General features: G+C 35.1%; 1 protein-coding gene across 4 annotated transcripts in view; it reads left to right on the top strand.

Moving 5' to 3' along the window:
• Nucleotides 1-25,471, top strand: part of LOC113444256 (venom nerve growth factor 1) — a 64,248-nt gene extending 38,777 nt beyond the window's left edge. For 2 of the 4 annotated variants that reach the window (XM_087931988.1, XM_087931989.1), the window contains one exon: nucleotides 24,575-25,471. In XM_087931988.1, the coding sequence (XP_087788114.1) occupies nucleotides 24,575-25,318 (744 nt within the window). In that variant the 3' untranslated portion in view covers nucleotides 25,319-25,471. Of the gene's footprint in view, nucleotides 1-968; nucleotides 1,038-19,546; nucleotides 19,605-24,574 lie in introns of those variants that run through there. The other 2 variants (XM_087931990.1, XM_087931991.1) reach the window with 2 other exon arrangements.
• Nucleotides 25,472-27,575: the final 2,104 nt, after the last annotated feature.

Consider the following 27,575-nt stretch of genomic DNA (forward strand, 5'->3'; position numbering starts at 1 on the left):
AACTTTTTGTCATAAATTAATTTGTAAATGAATCCATGTCAGTTTATCAAGTTGAAAGGTATTATTAATAGGAACTGAAATAGAAACATGTGTTTACTTCTGCTTTGCAAATTCTCATGGGAGAGATCATCAGGTTCAATGTTTTGCTCACCTTTTGAGAGAACATCCAGTGTTGTAATAGTCTCTTCAAGGGTGTTTCTCTTTGCTGTTCTTTTATCTCCCCAGACAAACCTGCCTCCCAATGCCACCAAAATCCTATCAATGTTTGCATTATAAATTTTAATCTGATTTTCCAGAAATAGTTTATACTATCTTCCAATAATGCCATACTCTATAGTTACTCTAGAATGGCCTGTGTGCTAAAATTGAATAAATAAATAATTTCATATCTCAATTATCCACACCTAGCTTCTTATGAAATAGAAAATGCATCTGCCTTTGCTCTTGTAGTTCTATCTTATAAAACTATTCCAATGTAGAAACAGTAAATTTTAGCAGTCCCAGGCAGATAAATGAGCAGGATGTCTAATTATATGTGCATATCTGGGTACAACCATGGTTGAGCTACAAAACTATACACCAAAAACAACCCCTCTCCACAACCACCCACTGTGAAATATGATATTTTAATTATTGTATGAAAAAATGTTAACCTAGGAAGGCAAACAAAATAATCTCACTGAAAAGGAGAGATAAGGAAGAAATTAAAACATAATATATGCAGTGCTTTTTAAAAGGAAAAAGAGGTAAAATTGTCTGTTCTATGTTATCATGATGTATTTACTTCTGTAACTTAATTCTGAGGCAATGTGCTTAGATTTGAGGACCACATATTCATTTTGATTTGTCAGAATGCATGTAAAACATTTATGACAATGTAAGAATCAAAATGTCCTCTGACAAAAACAGTGATTACAGCTACCCAAACACATTTATTTCTCAAGCGCGTTTATTTTACTGTTTTTCAGGCTGCTGTTTTCCTTTTTACTACTTGTTTGTATTTTCTTATGATCTCAGACAAATGATCACAGATTATTGTAAGTATCTTAATAAGAGCCACCATGGTACAGTGGTTAGAATGTTGTAAACCACTTAGAGAGGGCTGTAAAGCACTCTATGTAACCTATTACTATTGCTATAATCTCACATGGATATATAACTAGTCACAATGCAACTGTGTTGAAATAATTCAGAGAAATGTAAGTTGTTACAATGAAGGCAGTGCTTTGATTAGTCATATTGACTAAATTTGCCATCAAAGATCACAAGGAACAGATAAGCAGATGGCGTCAGTTTCTGGCCCATGACAGTTTCACCTAAGGCTAATTCACAGACTGATTTATTCCCATTGATGTGCAATATTACTCTTAAATTATTTCTAATTAAATATAAAATATTTATAAAAAATTAAAACTATGTAGATAAGAAGATTGCTTATCATTTGCTTCTAATTTAGTAAGGCAACATTTAGGGTGGAAGAATAAAAAATATTCTGTCATACATCCTGAAAGGGTAGTACAAATCATAGAGAGAGAATAGGTTGGCATGTTGAATAGCTCTAATGGTTGAAAATAGTGGACTTTCTAGTCTTGCAATGGGAAGGATATTAAACTGCAGAGAGCTGTTGTGCATTCAAAAAGTACACTCATGCTGTAAATATGAAAGGTGACCAAAATTAATTTTATAAAATAATCGCATAAATGAACACTCAGAATTTAGCATTATAAAAATGTCATCCTGGGGTGATACTAGGTTCCCAGTAAAGCTTACATTGTTGGGATCTCCCCAGTAATCTACCATCCAAGCATTTTTTAAAACTTTTTTTCAAAAACAGCCAATGTTACAGTTTATTGCTACTTAGTTTGAACTTAACATATTATCTTCCTTCCAATGTAAAATAGTACTTTAGAATAAGGACTATGGATTATTAGGACTATGATCACTTTTTTTTCTATACTGATCTCCACTTCTTTCTTGACCTCCTGCTTTAGTTTTAAGGGACAAAAGAATAATTTGGCTCTAGTGGACAACTGCAGTTCAGTATCTGCTTTTTGAAGAATACATCACCAATAGATAAAGAATTCTACCAGTCAAATCATTGCTCTGAGATAATAGCATATATCTGTTATTAGCTTCAGAGAGGTATAAAAGAAATATAGCTGGGTAAACATCTGTATGTTAGCATCCTTGATCAGCATACTTAACAAAGTTATTATTAATCTTTTAAAAATGCATTACTAATAATGTTAGTCTTGGTTCTTTCATCAAAAGCAAATAATCATTTTTTTGTCAACACTCATCCAAGAGAATTGTAAGAAGATGCTTTAATAGCCCAGTTTGTTAAATAAACATTATCTATGGACTTGTTATTGTGTTGTTCGCTGCAGTTCAGAATAAAATATCTGGAATCTATTTAATCTAGTAAGACTTTTTTTGTCGAAACATTAGCTGAAGATAGCATTAATTATAGAGTTCAGAGTATGTTCAATTTACATATAGGAAAATGCATTCAATGTCTCCTCTATGTCAAATTTAATTCCTAATGGCTTCGTAGATATATCTACATAATGTTCATGGCAAAACAATAACAATAATTTTTAAAAACCAAGTGGTTTTCCATAGCCATTTTCTGACATATTTTTAACTTTCTAATTCAAAGTATAATATACCATGCACATATATTATATATACCCAATAGTCCTGAAATTTCTTGGCATTCTTCCATTAAGGACAAATCAGGTCTGGCATACTTACTTTTTCCTGATCAGTCAGTATTGGCTAGTTACTAACCATTTCATGATATCAAAATCCACATTTTGTGGATTTAGAAAAATTAATTATCTTAAATGTTTGCATGTTTTATTTTCTTTTGATGATTTAAAATTTTCATATGAGACAGGATTGTGACAGGATTCATTACCTTGGAAGTAGTTTGATAATTCCATGGCAGAAATGTAATTTGAAGTAGGATTTGTTCTGTTCTGTCTCAACTATTACACTTTCTGTTCTTTGAACCTCAATGATCCATGAAGACAACGATGTTCTGAATTTAATAAACAGAGACCTATAAAGTTGCATAAGAGCCAAATTACTAATCATAAAGACTTAGTATGCAAATAAGAGCAAACAAAATGTGCCTTTTGGAATGGCAAAGAGTTGTTGAGTTCCGTGGAATGGAACATGTGACGAATTTAAGAAAATATGCAATCTTCCTTCCCTTTTTTTTATTTTTTTCTTTAGTATCACCTCACATGTAAGCTGAAAGGATGAAAGATGCCCATGGAAAAGAATTATGAATATAATGAATAGGAATGATCTTCCCAGCCCCCATTATTTAACCACAAGAGGGTTCCAAATTGCACAAATGAAATTCAGCCAAACTATTTTGACTGATTTTGCAAGGTTAGGTAAGGCTAAAGCTGGTGAGGTAAAAAAACAGCATAAGAACATGAGTAAAATGGACAAATGAAATTTGGCAATTATATATTGTCTATAAATAGGCTGCTTGTTTGAAAATATTTACTGTAATTCTCTTGTTGTAAGCTTAACCCTTTCAGTAAATATTTACCTAGCTGTATGATAGAATAGAATAGAATAGAATAGAATAGAATAGAATAGAATAGAATAGAATAGAATAGAATAGAATAGACAGAGTTGGAAGGGACCTTGGAGGTCTTCTAATCCAACCTCCTGCCTTGGCAGGAAACTCTACACCACTTCAGACAAATGGTTATCCAACATCTTTTTAAAAACTTCCAGTGTTGGAGCATTCACAACTTCTAGAAGCAAGTTGTTCCAGTGATTAATTGTTCTGTCAGGAAATTTCTCCTTAGTTCTAAGTTGCTTCATTCCTTGATTAGTTTCCACCCATTACTTCTTGTCCTGCCCTACCAAAGAATCATAGAATTATAGATCAGGAGCTTTGGAGAATAGCTTGACTCCATTTTCTTTGTGGTAGCCACTGAGATATTGCAACACTGCTATCATGTCTCCCCTAGTCCTTCTTTTCTGGTAAAGCTTATGATGTAATGAAGTTGTTGAATGCAAGATTGACTAAATGAAATGCCAATAAGTATTGCTGCACCTGGTATGAAATCAAGAAGCTTGATGCATCCATGTGATCCCTTACATCCTTTCTGCACTCCAAACAATTTTAATCCAAAATGATAAATTTGCAGGCTCTGACTCCCAAAAGCTTACTCATTCTTATGATTGTTAAACAGAAATAAGAGAGAATTGACAATATTTTAAAAATTATTGATGCTCTTACAATCTGCTGTTTTGTTTGTTTCCAATAAAAATTTACCAGATTCCAATTGATGCCACTAGTTCCGTGTTGGAAAACTTATAGCACATGTGCCAGAAGTGGCATGCAGAGCCATCTCTCTGGGCACACCAGCCATCGCCCGTTGCTCTTCTGGGTTCTGGCGCACACATGCACGCCAGCCAGCTTTTCTTTGTGTGCACAGGAGAGCCGGAAATTGGAAGAGTAGTTTCCTGGCTTCCAGTTTCTGGTGCTCCTATGCGTGCGCACTGGGGAGCTTCTCTTTCAGTTTCCGATGTTCCCCCACACCATGTCCACTCCTGTTTTGGCACTCAATGCCGAAAAGGTTCGCCAACACTGCACTAGTCCTATTATGGATGATGTCTTCAATAGATCAAAAGTTTCATGAGGGTCCTTATGTAAAACTTCTGTTGGAAAAACATACAATCGAACAATATGCCTTTAATTACCCACTGCACACAATTAAGTTTTAAATGTATTGTGCCTATTCTTTATGTTTGTATTAGGAGCCATGACAAACCAATGAACACACCTACTTTACAAAGCAGGAGAACAAGGAGAATAAGAACTTGAAAAAGAGTCTATAGTATTATACCACAAGAAAAATGTAGGCCAATTACAATGAAACAAAGTGAAAATTACAACCAACTAATACAGTATATTTTTCTTTTATAGAGGACCAGTATAAATATTTTAGACCTCATGTTTGCCTAAGATTTAGCACTTTTTCAATACACATAGCACATAACCAACTATCAAAAATATATTTGAAACAGATTGTATTTATATGGGTGAGTTAAAAATTTCCTAGCTAGAAACAAAGAAAAAAATCCATTAGAATTACATTATGCTAGAGCAGGGATGTCAAACTTGCGTCATCATGGCGTCATCACGTGATTTATCATGACTTTTTTCCCTTTGTTAACTGGGCATGGGTGTGGCCAGTGCATGACACATCCGACCCACACCCCACGAGTTTGACAGTTCTGCACTAGAGCATTTTAAAAACTGAGCATTTTTAAAAGCAACTTTAAAACATTACCAATGTTTTTCACTGTTTCTTCTTGTACTATTCGGGTACCATTTTTAAAAATACTGTGGTCATCTGGTGATTCTAGCCAATGAGGAAGCTGAATAATGAGCATGTATGCATAATCTGCACCCATTTAAATGTACATCCAGTTGTACACTGAACTAATGTTTGTCACGCTGTAATATCTTCAATCTCACACAATTGTATAGGGGAAAAAATCTGTGGTAATCTGCAATGGTGAATTAGGAATTAGCACCTGTGAATCCATTAATCTGCTATCAGATAACTGAAAGAAGCTTAGAAGGAAATATATCACATTCAAAATGATAACTAAAAATGGTATATTTCTGTCTATGTGATTATATTTAACTATCAAGAAGTCTTGCTTTGTAATTAATCCATAATTGAAATAGCTTTTTCTGCAGCAATACTGAAGTAACAGGATTTGGGGCTGAGCCAAAGGCCTGTCTTAATGAGAGCTCAATACTACTCTCAAGCTTTGCAATTTCCCATTGCCAGATGTTTTCAAAAGCTGCCTGGGTTCAGTTGTGGTATATTTAAAGCTCAGTTGTGGTGTATCTAAAACTATCCCTTTTGAAAATGTTGTTACTCTGTGGAGCTTGTGGGTAATCTGTTTATCCATTTGCATATCTCTTTCTTCACCTCACCTCCCAGCTCCTGACCATAACAGTTTTTGCTCGAGGTGTCAAACTGGCGTCCCACAGGTCTGATGTGTCACATGCAGGCCATGGCCACCCTGGCTCAGCAAAGGAAAAAAAATTCACAATACATCACATGATGCGATCCAAGACTTCTTGGAAACTTGGAGAAAGACAGTGATTATGTGAAATCCTTGATTCTTGGTCTCAGTATTTTGAAGCTGGCAGAAATAATAGCAGATTATCTTCAAACTGCTTTTGAGTAAAAATAGTGACGCTTTATTTTTCAAAGGAGTTTTTTTCTGAGAAAATTTCCCAGATTATTTTTTTTTCTTACATTTTGCCCACCCAGTCCACCAAAGAAAGCAGTCCTATCTGAATATATAAATCTCCATTCTTCATTAAAAGTTGCCATATCCTCTCACGGTATCAACCAAACAAACTTTAAAAATTGTGGAGGATACAAAATGGTGACTAAATTGCCAAAACTTTGTTATAGGGCTCCTTTAGAAACCAAAATATCTTACTAATACGGTGATCCGCATATTTGGAAGATTGGTGAGAATTTTCTTCTTTAATTGAAGAAATTCTGTGAAAGGATTCCTCAGTTTCTGTACCCAGAAAGAGAATGGATAATTTCAAAGAGATGTGTTTGCACAGCTCTATTACAAATTATAGGCTTTCCACAGTAATAGTGAATTCTCAAAACTATAAACCAAATCTGGATTGTAAAATGAAATATCAAGAGTATCCAATTACTGATTCTTAGGGATTGATAGAATGCCATAGAATCCAGAATGTCATAACATGAAATTAAAGCCAGAATTCCACCTGAACTATATTTAATTCACTGGAACTCTGTTTCATCTGGTTGTTCCAGAGGTTTATTTCTCTTTATTAAGAAATTAAGAAATGTTTTTCTTCCCTAAAGTTAATGACTAAGTACTGGGCATTGGCTATTTAACTGAAAGAAGATCATTGCTATATGGGTAGGAGGGAAATCCAATTTCTGCATGGAATTGTTTGAATTCATGTCTTTTTAGTCTTAAATGTCTAAATTGCATGGGGTTAGTGGTGAGGGAGAGAGTGTTTGGTTTCCTTCATTCTATAGGTGGGGGGGCGGGGAGAAACCAGCACTTTCTCTTAAGGATTCTTTTACTCAAATAAACCACATCTCTTAGGGTAGATGGGATCTATGGGGCTCTTGTTAACTCAAGCCAGTTCCCTGGCTAGAGAGTTGTTCTTTGTTCAAGATATCATGGTCAAATGGAACCAGAAAAATGAAACCTTAGAAGATTGTGAGGCTTTCTAAGGTAACTTATATGTGTATCAAGCAAATTTGGGATAGGAGGTTTTGATCTCTCCTGCTGACCTTTGCTACTGAGTTAGTGAAACTCTTGATTATCTAAAACCACTCTTTGATAGCCCAGCCTTTATTGTAGCCATCCCTATCATTGACATTTTGCCAGATATCAAAAGCATTCTAGTTCCCTATTGTTTAAATACAGCATAGATAGTTATGGTATATTGTATCAAGAGTATATTTTATGTAATCACAGTAATTATATATAGCCTCTTCAGAGTTCAAGTCAAGTTGATCTTAATATTAGATGGAATCAAGCAGTAGTCACAGTTGACAGAGGCCTGGGGAAGGACAAAAATGAGATATGGAAAAGTTAAGGATACTGTTTATTTCCCTTTACATCAGACCATCAGTGCTCATCTTCTATTCATGGAATCGTGAAAGGCATGATTGCCTGCGAATAAAATGTCTCAGGCTCAAGACAGCTTTTACCAAAAAAAAAAAAAATTTAAAACCAACAATACTGTACCAGGATACTATATATTCCAATCTTAAATAATTTCATAAACCAACTTCCTGCAACAACCTACTCTTTAACTTTTGGAGAAAAAATCAGTTATACTACAACACATCTCAATTGAATAACTTAGGAATAAGCTACAATAAACAGGAACTACAAGAAAACAGATTCAAAAACTATAAATCTATTGAATGAAGTAGATAGGAAGTCCTTTTTGAAATAGTTACGCTGAAAATACAACCTTTGTATTATGTGTAATAAAGGGCAGGCTCTTTCTTTAATAATTTGCCTATTTAAAAATAAATTTATTCTGAAAAGCACAAAAAGGAATGGGGATATAGATTTGACGTGAGCAAATCTTTGGTTACGTTCATGTTAGCAATATGAACAACTATTTCAGAAAATCAAAGCAGACTTTAAATATATCATCCAACGCAGTGGTGGGATTCAAATTTTTTTACTACCGGTTCTGTGGGCGTGGCTTGGTGGGCGTGTCAGGGGAAGGATACTGTAAAATCTCCAGTCAGAGGTGATATTTGCCGGTTCTCTGAACTACTCAAAATTTCCACTGCCGGTTCTCCAGAACTGGTCAGAACTTGCTGAATACCACCTCTGATCCAACAACATCACTATATGATAAACCAATCAGAATAGCCCAATCCCCTGCTCAAGCAAGAGTCCCGATATTATTTCAGACAAGTGATTCTCCAGTCTCTTCTTAAAAACCTCCAATGATGAAGCACCCACAACTGTTCCACTGGTTAATTGTCCGCATTGTTAGGAAGTTTCTCCTTAATTCCAGGTTGCTTCTTGCCTTGATTAGTTTCCATTCATTGTTTCTTGTCCTGCCCTCTGGTGCTTTGGAAAATAAGTTGACCCCCTCCTCTTTGTGGCAGCCACTGAAATATATATGGAAAACTCAAACAGCCTTTGCCAACTTGGTTCTTCAATTTTTTTTTTATCTACTTAGTTTTCAACATCAAAGGTAACACTATATAGGTCATTATATGAAGCAATTCCTTTGTAATAAATTTATATTGATGATTTACCTTGAATTTTTTGATTAGAGCTGCAGGAGGGATTTCACCAAGACAAAATTTTTGCATTTCAGAGCTATAAATTGTTCATTTTAGATTATCTGCTTTGCATCAAAATCTTCTCAAATTTCCTAGGAATTCATTTGCAAAGATCAAGAATATGAGTTACTCAGTTTTAATTCACAAAGGAACATTTTTAAGTGTCATAGATTTTTTTAGGGTAAACAGTTGTTTTAAATAGATACAACCACTGAAAGGTATCAGATGCAACATCTGACTGACATGTAATCCTGCTATTGTTTTGTAAAAGTTAATAGTATTTGACTTGTAACGTTAGCATTTGACTGGCTACTGTTAAGTAGTTTTTCAGTAAAAATTGCATAAGTTTACAGAATATTTTGAAGATTTCCAATCTTGATATGTATCCAGACAAAGTTCTAGAAAGCTGGTAGACTGCTTGGAATATGTGAAAAGATGTTTTAATCAGATCACCAATAATGATAAACATAATGATAAGCCTTATCAGTCACTTCATCTGGGTCCCACCATGACAAAAAAAAATCTACATTTCCCAGTAATGAGAATTGGCATTCTATTGTCATGTTTATAATGTATACTATTATAAGTTATATTTAAAGTTTCTAAAATGTTCATATGAATATTAGAAGGGTTAAATGTTAATATTGGCTTGGATATTCGCATTAGGTGTTTGTATAGTGCAATAATCATTGGTCATAGTTTAATAATGTGAGTTTTATTTTTAATTGTATTGTTCTTGAATAGAACAACAGAATTGTATTGTTCTTGAGTGCTCTTCCCCTCCCTCATTCCACTGAAAAATGGCATAGTTTGGGCATCAATGGTATCCTACACAAAAAAGCCCATAAATTTGGCTGCTTACTATTAAAAATGATTTAAATGGATAGGTCTCATACTGTTCAAATAGAAAAAGCAAAAAGAATGTAGATCTGGATTGACAACTTGCAAATAAAGTTTTCATTTTGGCATTCGGTAAAATGTTAATCCTCGCAGACTGGATAGATAATAAAAAATACTAAAATACTGACAGATATTGTCATTAACTTCATGTGCTTGATAAAGCTTCATATATTGGACTTATCATTGTTACAGTATCTGGAAAATATATCAAGAAAAAGAATATTAAAGTTACTGCTGAATTGGGAATTTTTTTCTTGTTAAAACAAACTGTGGGTCGAAATAGAAACTTGTGTTTTCTTAGGATGGCAGTCATTGGAAGTCCTATTCAATTACTTTTGGCATGAGCCGATGCTAGTGGCTTTGCGTTTAACAATGCTTAAAGTGGTAGATTTTATGGCAAAAATGTTGTTTTAATAGGATATTGTTGTAATGACGAGGCAGTCGAGTTGTTTGATCATGAACAACTGAATCATGATGATCTTTATTGGAGTCTAGTCTTGCATTTATACACATTTTAATTATCCTCCATCATTGGTTAACTTTGGTTACTGCTTAACTTTTGTTACTGTTTAGCATAGTAATTAACACAATTAATTATCTCTAGTTAAAGTCTAACATATGTTTACTTCCTCTCTCTAATCCTACTTTAGATTAGTGACTTTGTTTGCCTGAGTTGTATTTGCTTGGAAACATTCTTTATCTGAGGTTTGCCATCCAAGATTGGAACATTCCTGCAATTACAACTCTACATATCCTCGTTTTTTATTTTAAATGGAGGATTCAAAGATTTATGAATGTATCGCAATTGTAGAGGATTAAGAGAGGGGGAAGCAGGATGAAACAATGTGAATAAATTTGGAATACATTGAATAAAACAACAGGTTGCAATTAGTACAATAATAATAATTATAGCATAAAAAAAAAACTGTCTGAGCCAAGACCAATCAGGGAGCCAATTGGTTAGCCACTCAAAAGGTGAGTAATGAGCATGGATATTATTTTGAATGTATCTTTGTAAATTGGCAAGGTCATCCTCAATAGTTTTATTCAAAGAATGAAAATGCACAGCACATCCATGGTTTCCAACTAGCGTACAGAACCCTCCCTGATGGGGTAAAAGATAGTCTATGGCAAAACGCTGCTGTAAGACATCTTGATTTAAGTCTTCTATTTCATGCTGCAAATCCCGAATAATAGCAGCGGTAGCATTGATGGATTTTTCAAGTCTGCAGGTGAGACTAAGAATAGATCGTCTGTTTTCTTGAGCAATTATGCCAGGATAAGAGCCTAGAGTAAGGACTCCTGTAATGGCCCCTGCCAATGCACGGCCAAATGTAAAACCAGAAGACAATTGTGTGTCAATAATGACTTCATCATTACATGTAGGCCCCAGAGAGGAACACCGCTGTCGAGTTGATGGGACCGTACCTATTTGAACAGGTAAAGTAAAATAACCTATAGTTGCACATTGATAATTCTGAGGATGAACATTAGTGGCATATTTATCAAAAAAGAACCACATATTAGGATCCTTAAGCTGACAACCAGCGCATATCGATCCTGTATTAGATTGATCAGAGGCATTAAAAATAGGAAAATTGTCAGGATACATATCAGGAGCTATATTAATTCCATGAAAAGAAGAATTAAAGGTACCTGACAACCAATAGTAATCAGAACAATAAATATAATTCCCTAGCTTTTTTAATATGTGCTGAGCAGCATCATAATCAGACCAATTTTGAAGCCAAGTGTGTTTAGCGTGACAACAGAAACACAGACCCCTTGTAAATTGACTAACTTTCAAGTAACGCAAACAGACAGAATTCAATTGCATAGGAGGTTTAGAAAATAACCAGGAGTGTGAAATAGATTATAGTTGTGAGACAATAAATGTAGAAGACATGATCAAGTTAGGGGTAAAAAAAAATTGACCAAATGCCATTGGGGGCTCATAGTATAAAGTAATATTTGTGCAATGGGTCATAAACAGGTAAAAGAAATTTGACCAAATGCCATTGGGGGCTCATAGTATAAAGTAATATTTGTGCCATGGGTCATAAACATGTATTGGGCATGACGAACCCACAAATTAGGGTTAAGACAAACCACAGAAGTATCATTTTGAGCAGAAACACCATTAACCATAAACAAGAAAATACAAAGTAAAATGGTAACAGAGTTAGCAGTAATAATAGCAAAAACAGCAGCAACAAGATTTTCAGGAGTCTGAGGTAATGAGGCCTGTTGCAGTTGTTGTTATTGAGCTTGATATGTAGTAGATTTAACCTGGCCCCAGGTGATGGGTTGCAGGCGTGTTGACCTTGGAAGACAGACTTCCATGTTTAGATGAAGATTGAAATCCGGAATCGGGTTGTGAAGGCCCTGATGCCATGCCATGATACGGATGAACACAGAGCGCTGGAACCCACACTGCTTGTCCAGTAGAAGGATCTTCCACGGCGGTGTAACCATGACCCCAGCTGATCAGTGGTGTAGGGCCTTTCCAGGTTGGATCTGGAGTTTGGCGATACTTTACCAAAGGCCTTGCTAAAGATTCAGTAGTTAAAAAATGCAAATTAACAGGTGAGTCTGCAAGAGAATCTAAAAAGGTTAAATAATTCCAAGTATATAATGCTACAGCAATGAGATTTTGAATCTTTTGCAGATGGTATGGGCCAGACTCAGTTTGTAATTGTTTCTGAAGCAATGCCTTAAAAGTACGATGAGCTCGCTCAATTATAGCTTGACCCTGAGAGTTGTAAGGAATTCCGTGCACTAAAGTAATATTCCATTTCTGACAAAAGGTTTGAAATTCCTTACTAATATAAGCGGGGCCATTGTCAGTTTTAAACTGAGAAGGCCAACCCATTACAGCAAAAGAGGATAGGCAATGAGAAATAACATCTGAAATATGTTCATGTTTTGAAGCAGTAACCCAAAGGAAGTGTGAATGAGTGTCAATAGACGTATGAAGATAACAGTATGGCTTAAAGGTTGAAAATTGAGTTACATCCATTTGCCAAATTTGATTAGCTTGGGTTCCTCATGGGTTGACACCCACTGGAAAGGGAACTGCCAGTTGCTGACAAGCTGGACAAGCACGGACAATATCCCGGGCTTGAGATAATGAAATTTTAAATTGCTTTGCAAGCGATTTGGCATTTTGATGAAAATAAAAATGACTTGCAACAGGATCAGCAAACAAAGACGCAACATCCTTTAAGGATTCATCTGCCTTCTGATTTCCTTCAGTCAAGGCATTAGTAAAGGGAGTATGACTTTGAATGTGTTCTACATACAAAGAATACAAACGAGTTTCCAAACTATTCTTTAAAGATAAAAACAAGGATAACAAATTCTTATCCAAAGAGAGAGCACAATAAGAAAAGGGAAGAGATTGCATAGCTAAATACACATATTGAGTATCAACGATCAAGTTAATAGGTTGGACATTGAACAATCGTAAAGCCAAAATCACAGCAGCCAGCTCAGCACTTTGAGCTGAAGTCTGCGTGGCAGTAACTTTAGAATACCATTGTTGTTGAATCTGCCAGACAACCACACCCCTTGTAGGTGATCCATCAGTAAAGACTGTAAGAGCTTTAGAAATAGGATTTCGCACAAAAATGGAAGAAAAGGCCGGATTTAAAGTAGTAGTAACCACTATTCTAGGATCCTTGGGTAAAGAATACAACAAGTTTCCCACATATTGAGAAAAGGCTATCTGATATGATTCTGAAATCATCATCAAATGCTCATGTTCAACTTTTGTACGAGTGAAAGCTATGCTAATGAGATCCTGTCCTGTAAGATGTAAGGCTCGTTTACGACCTTTAATAATCAAATCCTCTAATGCTGATTGATAAGGATAAATGTTTCTAGGTGGAGTAGCTGACAAATTAATCCATTCATGAATGTTGACCGCTTGTGGGGATGCATTAGAATAAAGACAACCCGTGGGTAAGGGTATAGTGGGAAGAATAGCTAAGCAAAATCCTATTGTTAAGGATGTTATCCTGTCCACACATTGATGCTTAAACTTATTCAATATTTCTTGAAGGCATGTTCTTTGAAGATCAGTTAATACAACTAGATCTCCTGGTGATTGTGCTCCCTTCAAAGACTGAAATAAGGGCAACGTATCACCAGTTGTAATGTAGAAGAATGGGTGTGCCCAATTAATAATGCCAAGTAATTTTTGCCATTGTACTAATGTATATGATTTCTGTACTTGTAATTCAGGAAGAATTGGAATGGAGAAATTGTGCAAAATTCTATGTCCTAAGGTGGTATAAGATTCTACCTTTTGAATTTTGTCTGAGGCTATATACAATCCCTGTTGTGCCACAGTGTCTGTTAACTCTTTTGACAACCTAGATTCATCAAAATCCAGGGCTGCTATCAATATATCATCCATATAATGATAGACTAAATAGGAAGGAAATTTATTCCGAAAGGATTGAAGGGCATTATCCACAAAATATTGACAAAGTGTAGGGGAATTAAGCATTCCCTGAGGCAACATTCGCCAATGATATCATTTTGTGGGCATACTATTATTAAAAACTGGGACAGTAAATGCAAATTTTTCTTTGTCTTGCAGCTGCAAAGGTATAGTTAAAAAGCAGTCTTTAAAATCAACTACCAATAATTTATAAAAATTAGGAATTAAGTTAGGATTTGGTAGACCACATTGTAAAGGACCCATGGGTTGGATACATTTATTAATTTCTCTTAGATCCTGCAGGAGGCTTCATTTCCCATTTTTCTTTTTTATAACAAAAACAGGAGTATTCCAAGGACTAGTAGAAGGTTCTATATGACCAGTAGCCAATTGTTCTTGAACCAATTGTTGTAAAGCAGCAAGTTTTTCCCTTGATAAATGGCCATTGTTCCACCCAAACCGGCGTAGAACAGAGCCATTTAAGAGGAAGAGCCATAATCAAGAATCAAATGGGCATTAAGAAGAGAAAGGATATCACAGCTCCAAATATTAGTATGAATATCTAGACTGTATGGTTGTAGGAAAAAGGACTTACCAGCAGATGTTGTAACATTAATTTCTTGAACACTCTGCCAAGCAGCTGTAGAACCTCCTATTCCCCACAATGAAGAAACTGTCATTTTTGTCCACTGTACTGGCCACTGTAACATCGGCTCCAGTATCCAATAACCCTTGAAATGGTTGTTTATTAAGGAAGAGCGTTAACAAAGGACGAGAGGAGTTCAGCTCATGAAGTAAGCCTACAGATAAAGAAGTTGATCCAAATCCTGCATCCCCACGATTACCTATACCAGGAGATGGATTTTCATATGGAAGAAGAAGCAATTGAGCAACAGAAGGATTACAAGGAAGAACTTGAGGAAGATTCACCCAAATCTGAATCATGAGGATACCAGTGTAATCTGAATCTATTACCCCAGGCACAACAAAACAGCCCTTTTTGTGTGAAGAACGAGGCAAAATTAAGACAACTAATCCCGAAGGAAGAGGACCTTTAAATTGAGATGGAACTATTTTAACTTCCATGGGAAATTTAAACTCAATTTCCTCTTGAGTGATTAAATCAATCCCAGCGCTACCGGCTGTGGCTGGGGAGGAGTGAGAGAGACTGCTGGAGGAGTCAGAGTGATGGGAAAGGCATGCTTTGGATTCTGGGTCGGTGCCACACCCATTGGCAAGTTTCCCGACCAAAACCGACATTGATTGGCCCAATGAAATCCCTTTTTACAAATAGGGCACTTCTTAGAAGGACGATTCTGAGGCATAGAAGGTGTAGAGCGACAGTCCTTCTGAAAGTGGCCAGGCTTCTTACACTTAAAACAGTTACCAATTGGTCGCTGTCCTTTCTGAATAGCAGCTGCTAACATATGCATTTTATAAGTTTGTGATCCAATATCCTGGCAGACCCTCAGCATATCTGCCAGAGTGTAATGAGCAGTAGCCTTTAACGGCTGTAAAGCTCTTTTACAATCTGCATTAGCATTTTCAATAGCTAACTGGTGAAGAAGTTCACCAGCAGCTTCCTGATGATCAAACTGCTGTCTAGTTGCTTTGGACAGACGCTCAACAAAATCAGCATAAGGCTCATTGGCATTCTGTCAAATGTTTGAAAAATTTGCTCTAGGTTCTCCAGCTTGGGGTACCTTAAGAAAAGCACGAAAGGCACATTCAGAAACAAGAGTTAATGTAGCTGGAGGAAGAACAACTTGAGTAGGAATTGTACCAAATGGTCCAGAACCAAATAGCTGCTCAACTGTATATGCTCCTCCCCCTCCTAAAGCAGCAGCTTGAGCATGTCTCATATATTCACTCTCCCATTCTGCTACTTGCAGTCCAAGCTGTGGCCCCTGACCAGGATGATATTGTACTGGACAAACAGACAGTAATTCTGCAAGTTCTGTTCCTGAGACAGAGCTATCCCTTTTACAAGTCTCTACCTTTTTCTGAAAAGAAGACTGAACAATAGAGTCAGAAGGCTTTTGCCCTGTATCTGCAGGACCTGAGGGAATTGAAGACATATATTCAGGTGAAGAAGGGGGACAAATGACAGCATTAGTATAACGTCAAGGTGGAGGTGTTAAAAGAGTGATCATTGTGATTCATTGTGACCAAATTTTTCAATTGCATGCCTACATAAATGCTACACCTGCAAAACTTCTATTTTTGCTCGAGGTTCAGTATGCAATGTTTTCTCTATACGTTCCCAATCAGTTAATTTTAAAGACCCCTTGTCTGGGTACCATAGGCACTGAGCTGCAATCTCCTGGACCAGCCTTAAGAGATTTCTCTGTGGTACCTCGGTATTATTTTTCTTCAACAAATAGCCTAATTCATCCACATGCTTCCTTTGTTCCTCAGAAAGCGAAGACCCCATACTTACAGAAACCAAAAGGTTGAAGAAACCACAAGGGGTTGAAGGTGCACCAAATCCTTGCTGGATGAAGTAAGAGGGTCCCTGTTCATGCGCCACTTGTAATGATGAGGCAGTCGAGTTGTTTGATCATGAACAACTGAATCATGATGATCTTTATTGGAGTCTAGTCTTGCATTTATACACATTTTTAATTATCCTCCATCATTGGTTAACTTTGGTTACTGCTTAACTTTCGTTACTGTTTAGCATAGTAATTAACACAATTAATTATCTCTAGTTAAGGTCTAACATATGTTTTCTTCCTCTCTCTAATCCTCCTTTAGATTAGTGACTTTGTTTGCCTGAGTTGTATTTGCTTGGAAACATTCTTTATCTGAGGTTTGCCATCCGAGATTGGAACATTCCTGCAATTACAACTCTACAGGATATCCTACACAAATGTAATCCAGTATATTTTGCATTTTGTGGGAAGATGAAAACATTTGAATTTTGGCATATCTGTGGAACAAAAAAAAGATTAATGAAGGCTGTTTTCCAGAACATAGATTACAGTATAATGAAATATATTGTTAAGGGATTGGGATTGGCTAGGAATCTTTTTGGGATCCCTTCCAACTCTGTAATTCCTGATGATAAAATATACATTTGGACAGGGTTCAATAGAACTGGTAGGACTGTTGGAATCCTTTCAAAGGTCCATGCAGAATAGCCAGATATCTATTGTTATGGAGATTGTTCTCAATAAATGGACTCTTCTGGAACAGACAAAGACATTTGGGAATCATGGCTTAGCTTCCCTCCCTCCTCCCAGTTATGGAATGTGTTAATGCAGAGATCAGACCATAGAAAGAACAAAACATGCAGCCTTTATTTTCCAAATCTAGTGTTAGGCAGAGAATGAAAATTAGAGATTTAGAAACATTTTGGAGGATTTGGTGATGTTTTGGAGTGTTAAAGTATGAACCATCATCTGTTCTCAAACTGTGTGTTTAAAAATGTTCAAATGTATAAAACCCTACTAGTCTTCTACTAGGAGCCTAAATCTAAAGAAAATAAATATTGTTATCAGAAGCTTTACAGACAAGAAAGTAGATCACATAATTAGTTTGATTTTCTGCTGGTTGGGCTTTTTTCCAGTGATTAAAATAGGACATAAAATGCATGCATGCATTTTCAGGAAAAAAAATGTCTACATGTTCATTATATAGACACTTAAAATAGAGTATTCAGAAGTTGTCCCTTTAAACTTTGGAAGCTCTTGTTTGGAAAGTTTTAAATTCTTGAACTATTTCAAAGATAATATTTCACAGATAATATTGATACTAACAATAGAGGTATTGTTAAATCAACATCGTTGCTTCAATACAGCACCCACTGCAGGCAGTTTTTTGGCTACATAATAAACTGAAATCAATCTCATTTTCATATCTGATTGTATTAAAGTGTTTGATAACGGGCCATCTCTCTGATCAATAACCTGAGCCTGAGTACCCATATATTTCCAGTGTGGGATTCCAAGCTGTGGAAAATAAGGAAAAACAATATGCATAAATATCAGTTATTTATGAAGTGGACCATATTTGAGATAATAAGACTGTAAACACAATATGATTCATTGTCTTAATTAGCTTTGGCAATTTTATTCAAAAATATTCTGCTCTATCTACTTTTTACAGAAATCTGATTCTCAGGGAATGAACTCCACTAGAAATTATTGTCCTGTCCTAATGGAAAAGAGCGTTAGACTGAATGACACCACTAATTGCATCTGCACACTGGCTTGTGTGGTGAAGCTTTCACCTCAGCAAGAGCATCCCTATTGCTGGATTGAAAAAGCTATGAGGATTGATAAGGAGAGTTTATTCAGTGGACTCAAAAAGTCAAAATTGGATGAAATAGGCACAAGAACCTCATGGGAAAATAGATGGAGAAAGAAAAATAAGAAAAGCAATGATGGAAAACAAGACATGGGATAGCTATAAAAGTGAAATATAAGGAATTAGAAAAGGAGAAAGGATCATAGAAAAATGCATCAGCTAATAAGCTTCACTTCTGCTGCAAAATATTTGCAGTAATCTTTGTTATTAAGAGGGCCCAAAAGAAAGTAGAGAACTTGAGTTCAGAATCTGTTTGATGCATTGTGCCAACCCCAGACCTAAAGTTAATTGCCATGTTAGCCATAGACTATAAAGGTGACTCCCAAAGTGACCAGAAAAAAGCACAAGAGAGAGGGTGCCAAAAAGGATCCTCTTCCTCTCTATATAAAATAACTTTAAACTTTATTGTCTTTTTACTTAATTCTTGTCTAAAGAGAACCTCTAAGTCATCCAATCTGTATTTATTTTAGGAAAACCTTTGACATTAATGAGTACTCAATGTATAGTTAGTATAGGTTACTTTATTGTCATTGCACCTTGTACAATGAAATTAAATGACACCTTCAGTGCACATCTTACATAAGAAAACTATAAAAAATTAAAAATAAACCACATCTTTCACATTGTATACAATTGAATTGAATACAAATGTTTGGTTCCTTGTTTGAAATGTAGGGGTGGTGTGTGTGTGTGTGTGTGTGTGTGTGTGGTTTTGTGTCCTATAGATATATCTTTAACTTCATAACTTTAAATTATTTAAATTCTATATGTGTGAAACGGAATGGTGCAGGCTACTTCTTGAAAACAGGTGGTAGAGACTGGCAAATGTAACATTGTCATCTATAGGAGCATGTGTTGATACTTCTCCATTTGCAGGTCAAGATTTCTTAGCACTTGACAGATACTCCATGCTTGGCAAATCTCTGCTCCTTCCCCCAGTTTTTTAACAGAGGAGGTACCTATTTTTCCTCCCCTTAGAAAGGGCTTGCCTCATCCCTTCCAGTCTTAGAGATGAAGAGAGAACCTGAGGATATCCTTAACTGCTTCAGAGGTATCAGTTGAAATCACTGGTAAGAAGGAAGCTGAGCAATCCGGCAAATTTCTGTATTGCTCACCAAAACTAGGCATTCTGTTAATTCCTGACATAATCTAGGGTTTATAGCTGAGAAACAGCACAAAATTTTAAATAGCCAGCTATGACTACTTTCTCTCTTGAGAGAGTAGAGAGTGTAGTTCGATTATATATTTCAGAACTGCTGCATTTTAAGTTTGCTTGTCTCCAACACTATCATCTTACTTTTGGAGAATCTTGATTAAAATGATGATATGAGACCAGGAGGATTCTGGCTAAAGTTCTTAGTTGATATGGGATTCAGCAGATGACTTAAATTCAATTATTATCTCTGTCCCATACACCATCTTGAATTCTTTGAGAAATAGAGGATATGCATACCCAGGTTAATAAATTGTGATAAAAAATTGTTATTTGGGTGTTTTCAAAAAGTTTAATTCCTTTATGTAGCAGATTCCACCAAAGACTTTCATAAGACTCAAGTAGCACACTTTGTGGACATTTTATAGTTTCTGCTTGAGGCACAGTTATTTCCTTCTTTTAATTAACTTTAACTACCTTTAGTTTGGAGGCATGCACATGATTTTTTATGTTTTTAAAGGAGCTTAACTGGGAGTTTATAACTAATCTTAAAAATTGATCCTTGACATGTTCCTTTTGGGTTTTTTTTAAATAAGCTCCTATAGATTCAGTGAAACTTTTGAAAAACTAGGTTAAAAATTCAAATTCTTTTCTTTTAAAAATTGCTGTTACAGAACTGTAGAGCCGTTAGTTATACTGTAGACTAAGATGTGTTGTTATTCCCCTGAAATCCCAGTCAGTTATTTGCGACTATGCTACTAGCAAAATAATGTTATATTTTTTGCGCATTGCCTTTAGCAATATGGAAAGTTTTGTTTTGTTTTGTTTTTCATCTGTTTGCATTGAATCTTTGCTGAGCACATCATTTGAGTTGCAAAGTGCTAATGGTTCTTTTTAAAATACAGTGTGATTTCCTCTAGATTTATCTATATGAAATAACTTTTTTGTCTTTTGTCTTTTTTGTCTGCTCAAAATACTTAATCATAACATATCAATTATACTGATAGGTTTGTATTCTGAAGACCCCATTTATATTATTTAATTATAATTAGAACAAAAGAGTCATTTGATTAACATATAGATATGTACATTATTCAATGAGTTTAAGAATTTGATTGATAGCTGCAGCTTGCTGCTTAATCTGGATGCAAGAGCATGTTCTAAGGTTCATATTTTTTTATGGTACAATAACGTTAAGATTAATGTTGGCTTTAATAGTCATTACATGTATTAGAAGTGTCTTATTGAAAATATGGAACAAATATAAACCTAGCCTGGGATCAAATCTATATTTATGAATTTTAGCAATAGAAGATTTTAGATAAAAAAACAATGCATAAAGAAAAATGATTAGCTTATCAAGAGTTGTTAGAACAAAAACATGGAAAGTATAAGATGAAATCAAATCAAAAGAGGAATCAACTGCAGGGGAATTTAGTTTTCAGTGGTTTTCATATGCACAGTTAAGAAAATATTTTAAGGACATTTGAAATTGAGCAGCAGGAGACAAAATTTGAAGTTGAACTGTGTACAAATGATGAACATATAATTGTACATGCTTATTAAAATTTGAAATGGAAGAATAAATGAAAGAGTATATAATAAAATGGACTGAGAACATTAGACAAAATATATTGATGAAATAGTGGGAAAATATGTGATTAGATTAAGTTATATTATGATCTAAAAGAAAATTTTCATAAAATGAATGCACCATTGGTATAAGAATCCAGAAAATTTGTCTAGAATGTATGAAGAGTTTTCAAATTTATGTTGGAGATGTGGATAACATTTTATCTGCTGGACTTGTAAAAACAAAACAAAAACCTAGAAATTTTGGGTTGAAATACATAGAGTATTATAAAGAATTTAAAAAACAACAACATTCAATTGAAACCTTAACTTTTCTTGCTGGGATTAATGGACAGCCAATAAATATTATCTTTACATATGGTCAGTGCTGCAAGTCTTAACAGAGAAATGGTTGGTGAAGATGATAAAATTAGCAGCAAATACAAATTTAATCTGTTTAATTAGAGAAAAATCAATAATTACCTTGATTAGTTATTGGAAACCCCTTATAGACTTTTTGTTGAAAAGGGAGAAAACTGAACTTGTGATTTACAGGTCTTAATATTAGAAAGGATATCTTATGCAAAGAAGGAAATTATGATGAAGGAAGGAAATTAGAACAAGAGGACACAATAAAATTGAATCTGGAAACCGCTTCTTTATCATCTTTCTTGTCCTTTTCTTCTTTTTTCTTTTTATATTTTATTTTCTCTTTTTACCATTCTTTGTTATTTTCTCTTATGGTTTTTATTTTGTGAAAATTTCTCTAATCAAAACTGTTTTTTAGAATTTGATAGCAAATCTAAGAATGTTAAAAGAGTTTGGCAGGCTGATCCATGAGTTATATCCGTGCCCCTGCATTTTTAGCATGGACGAATGCATTACTACCAAACTAATAATTATTTTTAATAGCTTTAGTTTTTTAATGCTGAAACTGATTTGGGTTATACTATGTAAAAATAGTGGGGAGAAATTGGGGAGAGACTAATTGAAATAAAAGTTCTTGGATCTTTCTTGGGGATTAAAAACTTTTTTTGATGTTGATGCAAATTGCTATGCTGTGACAGACAACAAAATATTTAGGACAACCAGAAGAATCAACTCAGATGTGGAGATAATTTGCTAATCATTGTTTTAATGGTTCCTGAACCAGTTGATATTTGCACCTGCAACACTATTTTCTCCATATTAACACTACTGTTTCAGCTATTATAAAAATTTTCTTTGACTAAGCTTGCACTTTTGTTTGAGCATATATGGGCTTTGTGAATATTTCTAAAATTACTTTCTGAAAATCTAAGGTATTTCCAGATCCTGAACAAATTATCCAATCTTTTTTAAAGTTTGTACATTGTAAGTATTTTACAAAAACTAGCTCTGCTTGAAAATGTAAAGGTAAACGGCAATATTTTGCATTGTCACCTGGCTTTTAATTATTTAATTATTTTAATTATTTCTTTTTAAATTTCTTGCTAATCTAATTCTAAACAAAAGTTCTGATTAAGATTTTTAAGTCTAAAATCTGGAAAGGTCTTTTTTAAATGTTGCTTTGTTAACATAACACCGTCTTCTTCTACCCTGTTAGAAATACAAATAGCATTTATTGACATACTTAATCTCTTTTTCTTTTTTAGTAATGAAACTCAAATGACTTCCAGAAAACAAAACTGATGTAGATCTACTTCAGGGTGTGCCTATATTGTCTTTACAGTTGGTTGCACAAACTTTTTTCATTAGCATATCTGTTGACATCAAGAAACTCACTTGACATGTTCTGAATTGCTGCCATAGCTCCAGTGCTTCTAGTGAATCTGAGAAATTAAAGCTTCTGGTGCCTCCCTGAGCTGTAACGTATTTAAATGGTTTAGATTTGAACTAATTTCCTCTTGCAGCACAACAAGCATCTAGCTCTGTGTCTCCAGCTTTTGTAACACAGTCAGAATAATGAGGTTGGATAGGGATACAGTACGCCGGCTGCATAAATCAAAATAAATTTTAGATGGCTGTTACAAAATAAAACTCAAACCTGCTGTTGCCATCTTCTGGCTGTCTGTATTTTTGCAAGATGAAATATTATGCCTCAAAAATTAGTTATGTTGCCTCTTGGAATTTTTCTTTCTTGTGATTTTAGCAAATATTTTGCCTAGAATCTGCAACCATGACAACCACTCTGACTGATTGATGAGTATCCTAAGATTAAGAGTATTGATTATCTATTAAATCTACTACTAAAACTATACATTATCTGCAGGTATGCCTCAAAATATGAATTATCTGAGGAATTCTAACAAAAAAGAACTTTGAATTTGACACAAATACTTGTCTTTAGCAAAGTTATAACTGCAGGGAACAAGGGGATCTATGGTTTGTCAGAGAGCCCCAGCAATAATGACGGGCCTTTGTCTTGAAGGATTTCAGAAGGGATGGCAGAACTAAAGATAAACAACAAAGTCTGAATCATTCTCTCCGAAGAGGTTTAGGCTTTTGTCTACTCTGTGCAAGAGAAGGAGAATCTGTTTTCAGAACTTTTACTCAATTTAAACTATGGCCACAATCCAACACAAGATTAAATGCTCTTAAACCCCCTAAAGTCAATGAATCTAAGCAGATTTAACTGGGTGTTGGATTTGTCCCATATTTTCTTGTACTGTTAGTTGTCTGGGGAAACTGACAATTCTATAACTAATATCACATCAGGACTTGCATAACAGCTTTTATTCCAGTAGCAAAAGTAGCATTTTACATCTTAGTATTGAGAAGCTTTTAAGAAATTAAAGTAAGTGCAGCTTTAAAAAAAATATTCTTCCACAGTCTATTCAGCTAACTCTGTAATTTAGCAATATCTTTGTGCTGGCCTTTCTGCTTCTTTTTATGACCATGTGGATCATGGCAATCTAGATGCAAGTATAAAATATATTTGAACTCCTTTTCCCTTTTACATGTTTTTTACTGTAGAACTTCCAATTTATTCCATAGAAATTATAGTCAGTATTGATTCTCCCTATTAATAAACTCAAAACACTGCTTGATACAAGGTATCAACCCTAGTATTATTTCATTTGCTTGTTTATTTGCAACCCATTTCATTGATAAAGTGACTCTGGCAGTGTATTATTTCCTAACATCCCCACTTTATTAAGCAGGCTTGCTGTTTGAATGACCCTTTCTGCAGTGGAAAGAAAAAGCAGCATCTGGTATCCACATGGCTGGGCCTTTCATAAGGCAGTATTAGAATATCTCTCCACTCATCTTGGAGTGGATGTTTTTGTATGTTGCCTTTGCTCACACTAACATTCTTGGTTTGATCTCTCCTAGGTGCATAGCGTAATGTCCATGTTGTGCTACACTCTGATTATAGCATTTCTGATTGGCATATGGGCAGCACCAAAATCTGAAGATAATGTCCCTCTGGGCTCCCCTGCAACATCTGACCTTTCTGACACCAGCTGTGCTCAAACTCACGAGGGTCTGAAAACATCTCGAAATACAGATCAGCGCCATCCTGCTCCTAAGAAGGCAGAAGATCAAGAACTTGGATCAGCAGCCAACATCATTGTGGATCCCAAGCTTTTTCAGAAGAGGCGTTTCCAGTCACCTCGTGTTCTGTTCAGCACTCAGCCCCCACCATTGTCAAGAGATGAGCAAAGTGTGGAGTTCCTGGACAATGAAGACACTCTTAATAGGAATATCCGGGCCAAACGTGAAACTCATCCTGTGCATAACCGAGGGGAATATTCTGTGTGTGACAGTATCAGTGTCTGGGTTGCCAACAAAACCAAAGCAATGGACATCAAAGGCAAACCGGTGACTGTGATGGTGGATGTAAATCTTAATAACCATGTCTACAAGCAGTACTTTTTTGAAACCAAGTGCAGAAATCCAAATCCAGTACCAAGTGGGTGCAGGGGCATTGATTCCAGGCATTGGAATTCTTATTGCACCACAACACACACATTTGTCAAGGCATTAACCATGGAAGGCAATCGGGCATCCTGGCGCTTCATTCGGATTGACACTGCCTGTGTGTGCGTAATCAGTAGAAAAACTGAAAACTTCTGATGGGCCATTGATTGCTCCAATACTCACTTTCTCCCCACCCCCTACCTCAGCCTGTAAATTATTTTAAATTATGAGGGCTCTATTATATATTTATAGTTTATACAATGAAATAACTGAATCATCATAATTTATTAAATCCTTTTGAAAGCTGAATACATGATGTGAGCATTTTCCTGATAAAAAAATATTGTAGCTTTTCTTTAATATGCTTGACAGAAAAGTTTCTGAGAAGAATGTATGACAGTTTCCATTGTCCTGCACCTGATCTTTTTATTTAATGTGCACTTGCTCTATTACTCTGCACTAGATCAAACTTCATTACATACAAGTCCGTTAAGAAAATTCTCCCTCTCATAGGTCAGAATCATTTGTTCATATTACATACACATCTGAGGAGATCCATAACTGCCACTGTTTTCAAATACGTGACTTCCTTCTGTTGATACATTCTAAATATTAGATTTGCAGCTGACTTCTTGCTAAACTTGTCTTCAGAGCAGTCCCATAAATATCTATTTATCTATTTCTTTATTGTTAATTTATTTTTATTCCATTTGTACTATTTTCACAAATAAGTATAAAGCAGTGAACATACTGAACATATCTTTTCCCCACAGAAACAACCCTGTGGATTGAGCTGAGGGAGAGTCAATAGGCCAAGGTCACCTATCTGGCTTTCATGGCTAAGATGAGATTTGAGCTCATGGTTTCTGCTTTCTAGTCTGATGCCTTTTTTCAAATTGTGTACAAATTTATTATTCCTTTTATAGAAAACATTTAAGCAAATATGTTGCTTCCTATTTTATAACAGGAGTAATTAAAAGCAACTGCTGGCAAAACTAAAACCAGCCTGAGCCCAACTAGATATACATCTAACTCCATCCCATTTACATCAATACAACAAATGTGTCCTGACTGTTGCTTCCTCAAGATATAAAATCCAATTTCACACATTCCTGTTTCAAAATAGGTTCCACTATTTTCAATATGATTTGCTCTCAAGTAAGTATATGTGAGATTATTGTCCAGGATGTATTTACTTCAGATTTATTCATGCTCTGTTCTATTTAGCAGACTTTCTCCATGGTAAGTAATTGCAAGATTTCAGTTTCAGTTGCAACTGCCTTTGATTAAGTTTGGGATCAGTGCAAAACTCCATGGATTAGTCTAAACATTGATGATTTTATACCCAAATGTCACCTTTGTGATAGAATTTTCATCTAATCAAAGCTGAATATACACAAAATAAATAGTAGAAGGTTCCTGAGAAAACAGTCCTCCCGATAGAATAAAAAAAATACATTTTGGTTGATTTTTTAGGAATAAAGACCATCCTGGTCTTTTGAAGTCAGTGGAAGTTATCAATGGAAGTTATTGATGAAAATGTTTCAAATGATATTCCTTCCCTCTACTGCCCAGAATTGCCAAGGATGAATGAACCGGAATAGATCATTGATTGCCACCAGTAATTGGAAGATTCGATGCAGAAAGAAACACAATTGGTGTGCACATGTCGGATATTTAGAATTGATTCACCAAAATGTGCTGTTCATTCATTGGAGTTAAAAATATGGACTTTCAAGCATTTTTTAAATATAAAAACAGTTTAAACTTTCCAAACTTTGTGCCATCCATACATGTTGCATTTCATCTGCCATCATTCCCAAATAATATTACGTGTGTCAGGGTTCTGGCAGTTACTCCAATTAAATCATGAGCTTTGAGCCACACTCCTAAAACTTACGTGTGTACATGCTGAGTGGAAGTAAAATCAACTACATCTGGAAAGAGACACATTGGGAAACACTTTTTATAATACTGTTGATAAATGCAAATGACTTTCTTTGGCTAACTGATATTGAGGTTGGAAGTGAGTTTGTTTACACAACTTTTTAAAATAGATTTTTTAAAGGAATAAGCAAACTTTCTTGTCTCAGTTTCTCTTTCACACTGGAAAAAAGCTTTTTAATCTTAGTGATTCATTGGGTGAGACCTACGATGTGTGTTTCAGCCCATTCAGTCTGCATTAAAGAAATCTTACTGTCATTGTTTAATCTGAAAAAGTAGCATCTGTTTTTAAGAAGCCAGTTTAAGTTAAATGCCATGCAAAAGTTAAGCTACAGAGTCTTTCAGAATATTGCAATCTTCAAGGAAAAAACAATTCAAGATTAGGAAATTCTTAAAAATATGATAATTAAGACCCAAGCTCAAACAATACCAAAGAGAAAAACAAATGGGAGTCACCTTTTGAAATTGT

Source organism: Pseudonaja textilis, chromosome 3 (assembly GCF_049901715.1).
Source record: "Pseudonaja textilis isolate UNSWEBS1 chromosome 3, rPseTex1.2, whole genome shotgun sequence".
Taxonomy (NCBI): domain Eukaryota; kingdom Metazoa; phylum Chordata; class Lepidosauria; order Squamata; family Elapidae; genus Pseudonaja; species Pseudonaja textilis.